The sequence below is a fragment of the Glycine max genome, chromosome 8, assembly GCF_000004515.6.
Source record: "Glycine max cultivar Williams 82 chromosome 8, Glycine_max_v4.0, whole genome shotgun sequence".
NCBI classification, from domain to species: domain Eukaryota; kingdom Viridiplantae; phylum Streptophyta; class Magnoliopsida; order Fabales; family Fabaceae; genus Glycine; species Glycine max.
In genome coordinates this window covers 42393382-42404089 of record NC_038244.2, presented here as the reverse complement: position 1 = coordinate 42404089, position 10708 = coordinate 42393382, and the positions used below count along the sequence as shown (strand labels likewise).

General features: G+C 33.1%; 1 protein-coding gene across 2 annotated transcripts; it reads left to right on the top strand.

The window, feature by feature from the left end:
- Positions 1-354: 354 nt before the first annotated feature.
- On the top strand, positions 355-9987 carry LOC102665055 (uncharacterized). 2 transcript variants are annotated; one of them, XM_006586003.4, is made up of 4 exons: positions 355-800; positions 950-2027; positions 6824-9710; positions 9855-9987. In XM_006586003.4, the coding sequence occupies exons 1-4, from the start codon at positions 769-771 to the stop codon at positions 9860-9862; spliced, it is 4005 nt and encodes a 1334-aa protein (XP_006586066.1). In that variant the 5' UTR covers positions 355-768; the 3' UTR covers positions 9863-9987. The 2 variants fall into 2 exon arrangements, with proteins under 2 accessions (XP_006586066.1, XP_006586065.1); XM_006586002.4 differs by lacking the exon at positions 9855-9987 and having other exon boundaries at positions 6824-9853.
- The last annotated feature ends 721 nt before the right edge of the window (positions 9988-10708 follow it).

Sequence of the window (10708 nt, the reverse complement as noted above, 5' to 3'; positions counted from 1 at the left end):
AATCTGTTAGTTAAGTTAAATTGTAATAATCCCAAGCCAATTTATTCAAGTGTTTGGTGGTAATATTTTTAGTCCTTTATCTCTTCTCTATTTCCTCGTTGTATCAAACCAAGGGTTAAAAATATTTTTAGGTGTTTAAAATGTGATTTATTTAAAAGAATTTAATGTTTATGAATCATTTTTATAGTTATTTAATTATAAATTATTGTTTGAATTATTTTAAAAATAAAAAATTTACGATAAGTTATCATTAAATGATTGGATAATTTTTTTTATATTTTCAATTTATAATTTTTTTTCTTAATTAAAATCAAGGTTTGGTTTTAATAAGTAATAACCCATGCTAATCTGAACTCCAAACTTTTGAAAAGCAAATTAGCAACATAGAACTAATTAAATTTGAATGAAATAAAAAAAAATAAAAAAAAGCACAGAAAGAATATGATTTGTCTAGGTTTTTTCCTCGTTGATAGGTGTATGTAGGGTGAGTGCGTGGAGCGTGAGTCGCTTTTTGATGCTCAGGTCGCACTTCCCCTCTCTCTCATACGTCCTTTTCACTCATAAATTTTAAGATAGAAAAACAAACGCACACATAAAGCTAAACTGTTACGGAAAAATAAAAAAATCACACTCATCACTCTTCCCTTAAGCCGGAAAAATACTCCTACTCTCATCACCACCATTATCTTTCTCTCTCTAAAAACCAAACCCCCCCCCCCCTCTTTCTCTCTCTTCTTCTTCTTCTCATTATCCATCTTCATCTTCATCATGGCACTTAGATTCCATGGCTTCTCCATAAGGCATATATATGGATATTTTATTATTATATACTTATTTTTATTTTTAATTTTTTAAGTTTGTTTTTCCTCTTAATTTGTTTTCACTGTTATGACTGTGACTCTAACTAACTGTGTCTCTTTCTTTCTGCCGTTATGATTCGGTGTGGCAGGGACTACACTTCCAAGATGAGGTCCGTCGACGTTTTCAAATGCTGGCCATTCCCCGCAGCCGGACTCAGCCGCAACCAGGTCGAGTCCCGGTTGCCTCCTATGAGTACTCCAAAGTTGCGGCGGTGGTCGGATGAGCTCGCCGAACTGAGATCCGACCTCGCTGGCGCTGGAGGAACCGAAGAAAGGTTGAATCAACGGTACGAGAGCGAATCCGAGAAAGAGGAAGAAGATAAGGTGGAGCTTGTTTGCCCCGTGTGCCAAGATTTCAACGCTTCGACACTGACTGCGGTGAATGCGCATATCGACGGTTGTCTCACGCGAACTGTGAGGGAGGAGCGGCAGTGGATGAGGAGGTCGAAATCGAAGGTGCCGAAGAGGCGCTCCATCGCAGAGATTTTCGAGCTAAAAGAGGACATGGAAGAGGAGAAACCGCTGCTGCCGGAGATCGATACGGAGCTTAAACGTTTGCCGTTTGATGAGGTTTCGATCATGGTGACAAAGTTTCGGTGGCTCTCGGAGCGGCTCGAGACCTTGAGATCCAACGGAATTTCGTTCGATTCGGTGAAATCCGTCGTAGGAAACTCGAATTCCACAGCAGAAGAGGAGGAATCGGAGATGCTTTGTCCTGTTTGTAGGGTTTTCAACTCCGCAACGGTGATGGCGGCGAACACGCACATCAACGGTTGCCAGGCAACCGCGATGAAGAATAATGAGTTGTGGGGGAAACCGAGTTTAAATAATCCAAAGCCGAAAGAGCCGAAGAAGCGTTCTCTCGCCGATATTCTCACCGTCACGCCGCAAATCGACGGCGACGGAAAACTCTTGGTGGAGGCCGAGAAAGACGACGAAGAGATCGGAGAAGAGTTCGAGAAACACGGTTTCTCCGGTGCTAGAATCAAGAGCAAGAAGAGTACGAACAACAACGTGACGAAGAAGAGAAAGTTGAAGAAGGTTATTATGAGGAAGAAAAACAAAGTGGAAAAGTGTGGTGTTGTGACTCTAAACGAGGAAAGTAAGAAGATAAACAAAAAGAGGAAGAAGAAAAAAAAGCTAAACAAGGAGTTCACTGCGAAGAAGGTATGGTTTTTATTTTTATTTTTTATGTATGTTGTTATACATGTCATTGTCATTATCGTCATGCTATGTTATGTGTGATTTTCATAGCATAAAATATAAGATAATCTTTCGTGTATGCATGCTTAGTTCCCATAATTTGCAGCTAAATGGTGGCGAGTAAGGATTAAATTGGTGGGTTTTGAGGCATAAAATATAACCCAATGTATAGTTTCAGTGTTGATGTAGTTGATGGTGCCATGCGATAATAGGTTTGCGAGCTCTACGCGTGGCTTTTACTTCATAAAATTGATGCTGAAAAAAGGGTTGGTTTGAGAGATAGCGTCGCGTTTGTGATTAGAGGAACGTAGTGAGTGGTTTCTATTTTGGCACTTGGGTGAAGAAGATAAGGGTCTAATGGCCTATTCATGTCATGGGTTACTAGCTGCTAGGTGGAAGAGTTGAGGTGTGCCTAATGATGATGATATTTTCTTTTTTTTATTACTATAGTAGTAGTATCTTGTTACTACTACTATTAGTTAATAATTTGGGGGTAATTATCTTATGGGTCATGAAAAGTGTATGTACATGATGAGGTTTGGGTTGTGGGATCTGTGTGAGTGAATTAGGTTCAGAATATGAAGGATCGTTGATTAATGGGTCTATAATATATAGGGATGTTTTGTTATGCAATTCGAGAGGGACACCGTCTGAAAATTTATACTGGTTTGGGTATGGATCTTTATCTCATGGGCGTTGTCCTATGAAATTCTACTATATTGTTTTATGCAGTTATAGCCATGACTCGTGAGTAAAGGCGGGGTAGGTGGCGATACATGGAGTATATATAATGGTGTTAGTGTCGTTGTGAGACTTCTCGTATGGAAAGTGTTGTGTGATAGTCTAGAATTAATATTAGCTCCTTGTTTACAAAATAAATTATGCTCTACACCTTCTTACAATAGCTTTTGCAAATTAAGAGAGATATAAAAAGTAAAAAAAAAATATAAAACAAAATGAATGATGTGATATAAAAAGAAAAAAAAATATAAATTAAGAAAACTTTATTCTTGTCAAGCCAAGTGAATAGGAGTTTGTGCTTTTTTTTTTCTGGTGTTATTTTTAAATAATGTTATATTCATATTATTTGTATTATATTACATAACTATAACTATTCATATAATAATGTTTGTTAATGCAGCCTTTATGTTCTCAAATAGAAAAGGTATGCAACGTGGGATATGAAATTTGATAGGTAAATAATCCTTATCTTTTAGATAAAAATCATTGGGTGTCTAACAGATCGATCACAACCTAGAAGGAGAGTATATAGCCCGAAAGTAATACAAGTACATGGTAATTCAATTTTGATATATATTATCGGTACATTGATAGAGGACTAGAGGTTGCACGATGCTGATATAATGTGATCTTTTTGGTCGGTGCTAACTTTTTCCCTAGACTTGATATATATGTACTAAAAAACTGGCTGAGAATAATAATGCAGTGCAATTTCAAAGTTGGATTCGGTTGGACTCTCTTAGAAAAAAACACGTCTGCGCTCGTTTTAAATCTACAAAATTTCAACACTAATTTTAGACTCTAGTTATAGCTTTACTTTCCAACATCATATTCTGATTCTATAATCATACTTTTTTTATTGGTCCCATGCTATCAAGTATTTTTTATAGATGAAAATAGAGTGAACTATATATGGTATCGAGACTCTAGAAGTCATAGATTTCTGAACGGTTATATATATATATATGATGTTCCTGAAAATTAAAAGTATACAAGTGATGCATTGACCCCTAAAAATGAAAAATTATTTAATCTTAAAAGATTTTAAATGTGGTATTTTAGCCTTTAAATGAAAGAACAAAATTGTTCTACATTTATAACTCAAAAAGATTATTTTATAACTTTCTTTTCTTTAAGAACTAAATTATTTGATAAGACTTGTTTGTACTAAAATTATACGAAAATTGATAAGACTGGTCTGTTGTAAAATTATTTGTACCTTTTTTTGCCAGTATATTAAAGAACTTCATATACTATTCTGTCAAACATAAAGTTGCCCTTTATGATTCGTCAAAGTGAATATTGACAGAATACGATTATTCAGTTACTACAGTTCTAGGGTTTTTTTTAAACCATAAAATGCAATGAAAAATCAAAGTAGACAAATTTGTTGTTAGGACTGAGAAGGTATTGAATTGAATCCAACTGTGATATATATAACTAGTAACTATATCACACAACTATTTATAAATATAGATAAATTATATAAGTAAATTTTACGAATATTGAAGAAATTAATAATTTTATTGATAATATGTTATTTTATTCAGTTACTACATAGATCATTATATTTTTATAAAAACGAGGATTAAAGTTTATGATAGACTACTTAATGCATAAGCTTACTTTCATTTACAGCTAGACGTTGTGAAAATTGAATAAGCTCATTAAACTTTATGGTATTAACTAAACAGTTTTAGCCTTTAGGGATATGTAGTTGATCGATATTAATATTAGTTAAAATAATTTTTCTTCTTATGAATGAGATAAGATTTGGAAACAAAAGCACTCATACATTACGCTGGTTACATGCACAGTTTAATTCTAAAAACAATATGTGATATTTATAATTATGGGTTTAATTTAAATCAGTGAAAAATATGTTTACACGATGATCTTTGTATAGTCATATATTGTTCAAAAATAACATTATATCACAAACTCACAGTCACTAGTTAGGAAATTGAACTCTTGTAATGATGTGTGATCTTATGGAATGGTAGAAAAAATTTACTGTGAAAATGTATAACAATTGGACTTTATTTGTTTTACTAAAATCTAAAATCATTATCAAGGATATGTAGACTGATATCATTTTAATTGAAGGTATGTTTAGTTATATTTTGGAAGAGAAAAAAGCAAGCAAAATTTTCATTTATAATAGATATTCTCTAATTTAATAATCTTTTAAAGTTTTAATATTAAAATGATAAATTAGAATAAATTTAATTACTTAATATTTCATATATTTTTAAATATCACGTAATTTCTTAATTTAAAATAAAAAAGTCCTATCTTTCCTTCTCTATAATCATACCCCCAAACATATATCTAAATGACATTATTACGTGGATGTTGGACATGACGCATATTCATTTCTCTTTTATAAAAAAGAAATTTATTTTTTTACTGAAAAAAATAATTTAAGATTTAATCAAAAATTAATTTTGATGAGCTCTGAGTATAAAAAAATTGAATTATATTTAACTGATAAGATGTTACATCATTTAATGATTTGATATTTGATATTTTTTTACAGCCGATATTTTATATGCTACATAACATAATTGGTTGGAAGAAAGAATTGCATCAAATTAAACTCATCAATTAATCATGTTCTACTACACTAAATGCATTGATTGTTTCTTTTAAAGAGGAAAAAGAAAGTAACTTAATTATGATCACTAATATAGCTTTATAAGTATTAGCATGGCATGGTCGGGGTTATTAATTACTACTTGTTAAGTTTTGACACTTATCATATTTTTTATTTTGATAAATTTGATAGTTAGCATTTGTTTCTAATATTTTTTTTGGGTGAAAATTTGGTTCTAATACTTATGCAAAGTAGAAATAAATAGCAAAAGTGAGGGAATTATTCCGTTATATAGGGAATTACATCCATATTTTTTTACAATATATATAGAAATAGTTGTTTTTTTAGTTTAAAGTCTTGACCTATCCCTATACCTAAAAGGAAACAAGAAAAGTGTTTACCGGTAATGAGTTTATTTTTCTCTTTTCAAAATAAATATTACTAAATAGACTAATTTCAATTGTTTTGCTTAAAGAGAAATGCTAGAATTTATTTGCGTCAGCTGCATGTGCATGTGAATATTATTACATCCCTCACACAGGCTATTTAATTATGACCAACGTATTTTTTTTTAAGCAATCACCAATGTATTGAAAAAGCGTTATTATCATCTGTTATTTATGAAGTTTGAGTTAAATTTTTAAAATTGTATTCATTAGTATGAAATAGATAAATTTTAAAAGGTAAAAGGTAAGATGCTGCCGAAAAAAAGAGAGTTAAAAGGTAAAATTGATTAAGCTAAAAAAAATGTTATTTCTAATTATTTCTTTTAGAATTTTTTGTGTGATTATTTTTTTACAATTATAAAATAGTATTTAAAGTTTTATTTAAAAAAAATACTCAAATTCTTAAAACCTTTTTAATTGAAAACGTAACTTTTCTTATAGAAAACCACTAAAAAATGGATGCATGCCTTTAGAAGCTTCCCATCAAATTTTCTTGTAAGGCATACCATTTTATTTCATTTACTATATATCATAAATTTGATTCGAAATTCTAAGATAAATTCTGTATGTACACTCTTTCTTATGTAATTATGTATTTCTTTTTTTTTATCAAGAAAAAATATATTATAACATATGTCGTACGAGTTTTTATATCAAATAAAAATACTATAACTATTTTTTAACTATTTATCTTGTTAAAAAATATTTTGATTTTTCTTAATTATTTTAATCTATACTTAATTCCTTTCAATAAATGTTTGTATTTGTATATTTTTATTTTATTTCTTGTAAAATAATATTTCCTTGAATTATATGTGTGTGGTGGGGACATATCTAGGCATAATCATATATGAATGATCACCATTTAATATTATTTACCACTTAAAAAATGATGTTGATTTTTTTTGTATGTTACTATTGTTATTTATTATTATTATTAGGCTTAGTCAAGTTTTGGTTAATTTTGAATGTCTCAGGGAGATGCTTACAAGCGCAAGTTGCAGAATTCAGTACATAGTTTCACAAAGCAAGGCACTGTTGGGAATAAAAAGGTTAAACTTGACGACATTGATGCTTCTTCTGCTCTTGAAAAGAAATTGGGTTTAAAGACATTATCAGAAGAAAATAAGGAAAAAGTGAAAAACTGGGACTCAGTTGGAAAGCAACAAAAGGTAGTAGTGTCTCCCATTGGCGGTATTCTTAAGAATCACAAACACATTTATGGAAGTACTTCAATTGGTAGTAATATTCAAGATGGCACTGAGGAAACCCATTGTGATGTTCAAGTGCCACCATCAGACAAGCATGTGAGATTTTCTGCTGAGGATTCTGTGCTTGGTCCAGAAAAGAGAAGCTCATTTGATGAAACCGTGTTCAGTTTATCTTCAGATATGCCGGCTTCTTCATTTGGAGAGGAGAAGCTCACTGGAAATGATGAAGGCACTGTGAACTTGGAGGAAAACAGAAATGGCAACACTGCCATTAACACAGATAAGAGAAAGGAGGTTTGTCCTATGGTTGAAAGTAAACAATTTTCTAATACTCTAGGACTTGTTGCTGTACAAAATTTGTTAAAGCCGTGTACCAGTGAAGAGAAATCAAAGCACTTAGAAGAGAAGTCTGAATCATTATCCAATGTGACGATTTGTGATAATAATAATTTAGACCGGTTTGATGGAGGCAACACAACTACAGTGCATGTTTCTTCATATGGTGACCTTTCTAGATCTCTTTCAGAACTTCAAGGGGGGCAAAGTTCTGGTATAAGTACACAACCGTGTGAATCTGAAGCTTTTAGTTACACTGGGAAGTTCATTGATCATTTGGGAGGTCCAAGTTTTCAGTCTACAAATGCACACACAAGGACATATTTGGAGCCTTCACCCTCTTATTCTGCTTCCTGTAACGAAGTAAATAACAGACCTGAATTTCCATTGCACACATATGGAAACGATGATAATAATGGCCAAGCTTTGGGTGACAGGTCGTTGTCAGGCACGTTTTCTGCTGATATGATTGATAATTCGTTTCTCTTGCCTGGCTGGGGGAGAGGAAGTATAAGGAATAACTGCATGGAGCAGAACTTTTATGGTTTGCCACTCAATTCTCATGGTGACCTAATCAACTTTAGTTCAAGTGGAAAAATTGGGATGAACCAGCCTGAGACATCATGTACATTAAGAAGTTCTTTAAGTGGCTTACCTGTGAACAATGTTATCCATCAAAGTAGCCAGGAATGTTTAAGCATTGGTAAGAGGCATGTTGTTCAGAAGACACTTCAAGATAGCGTAAATCCATTTCCTCACTATTCAGGAAGGTTAGGTGTTAGAGAGTTACATGGAAGGGAGAGAGGAGATATCTACCAGCATAATTCTGGTTGGTGTTCAAATCACTATGTCCAGCCACTTGATTCAGAGTTGAACCTCATGAGAAACCCTTTCATTGAACAGAATCAGAATCAGAATCAACTTGAAAAGGTGCCAAATCACGAGGAATATGGAATGGTTTCACCAAGAGGAAGCTCAGGTCTTGTTTCACCAAGTTGCAGCCAACCAACAATGAGGTTGATGGGTAAAGATGTTCCGATTGGTAGAAGCAGCAAAGAAAAGCAACAATTTGTGGGAGGAGTTCTTTGGGCTGAAGAGGAATCCAGAAGGCATTATTCTGTAGATGCTGCTAGGGACAATTCTTTGTTAGGAAGATGCTACATGCCAGATTCAGCATCTGGTTCTCAATTACAGAGACAAACTGAGAATGTGTTTCAATCAGTGAAAATTCTAAGCAAACAGGCATTACAAAGTACCTTGTTGATGAATGGTCCAAACTCTGAATTTCTTAACCAGCGAAGTAATCATATATCTCAAAATGGAAGCCTTGGAGTCAGCAGAAATGCTAGTACTAATTTGCATACTATTTCCCAAGTAACTACTTCGTGTGCAATATATAATAGGCCACCTGAAGACTTGCCTGAGCAGTTTATATCTCAAGGATTCTGCTTTCATTCTCAGGTATCATCTAATCCTTGCAATTTCAATCAGTCTACTTTAAGCAGTCGTGAGCTGAATGACTGGAAGATGCACCACCGTGTCGCGAATTCAGCCTTTGAATTTCCCTTCTTGCACCCAATTGTTGAAGAACATGCCAAATCATCTTGGTTCAAGAGGTCCTATAGCAGTTTGGCACCATGGCCCTTAAGCTCAACACATGAAAGGCCACCTGGGAGCTCTTCTAGTACAAGTTTTCCTCATAATACTTGGAGAAATGATTCTACAATTTCATCTGTGAACCATTCATCAGATGTTTTGTATCCTCCTACTTCAGTTGCTACTCACTGTCCCAGGAAGACCATTCGTTACCCAACATCAACTGCTCATCCTCATCCTCATTCTCGTTCTCCATACGCTTCAGTTTCCCCCATTATCAAACCACCCTCTGCCATAGATAGTGGTTGTAGAAACTTATTTAAAGTCACTGACAGAGTGAAATTTGATGATATGAGTGCCAGAGTGCATCATCCATGCACCAATTCCAGGAAAAGACCCTCAACTAGTTTTGTTGATCCTGCAAAACCTAACAAGTTACCTAATATAGAAGTGAAGAAAAACTTAACTGGCATGGCTGTGCAGCAAAACACAAGAGAAGTTGAACTTGATCTCCAAGTGGGTGCAATTGGTAAATGTTGTCAGAATGAGGCTCAGAATCTAAATCCAAGAGGCTTTGATTCTTTTAACCTGGATGGTGTGGTAATATCAGGTCCTGTGAAACTTAGCCCAGGTGCTAAGCATATTCTGAAACCCTCTCAAAATCAGGATAACTCAACACCGGTCCATTCTGCCATTCCTATTGCTGTGACTACTGATTGTGGTAAGGATCTAGAACTTCAAGGAAATTTGACAAAAATGTACATAATTTAGGTGTAATTCATCATTTAATGGTGTTAGTTTTTTGCCTTAATAGTGTATCCAACATCCATGAACATAACAGAATTGTCCATGTATTTATTGCCAGGTTGCTGAAACAGGTGCAAAATTGATATGACTACTTTTAGGAGACATTTGGTACATGGAAAGTTTTTTCATACATAAGAAATAGTGTATAATTGCATATACCTTGTTAACAGGGTATCTCATATAATTGTTATAAATAAAAATAATGATTAGATGAGTTAATCCCAATAAAACATTGTAAGAAGATTTAAATGAGTAAACCGTCAAATTAATTATTGAATTATAATTATCAGTTATTTTAATATCTAGAATTATCAAAAGATATATTAATTTTTGAAAATTAATAATTTAAGTCATTTTAATCTCTAATGTTAAGAATGGAATGTTTTGATTCCAAACATTAAACACTATAAATCATTTTGATTCTTGAATTTAGTATGCATCAATCAATTTTGTCTCTAACCTTGTCGTGCATTAGTGAATTTGGTATCTAACACCAAGGATCAACTGACTTGTAATTATTAAACTCAAGTAACAAATTGATAATAATTTTCAAAATAAATAAAACTATCATGGGTTATGAGAAAATAAGAATTGGCTCTCGACCCATTATTCCACGCGGGTTAGCATTTTCTATTTTTTATTTTTGCTGTCAATCAAGATCATTACAGCAGATTAATAAGTTTTTAAAAGACTTTCAAAGTCTTAAGTCACATATACAAGGATTCATCATTCATCTTTTCTAGTAAACCAATTTAGTCAGTGGTTGCAAAGCTGGAATGCACGTTGTTAACATAAATGTTCAGAAGAAGTGTAAGCCTAAAATAAATTAACATTGACAGAGAACTGAAATTGTTTAGTCCCATTCACAGATTAGTCAACTCACAAGATTCGCTACTTGCTCTATTATGACAA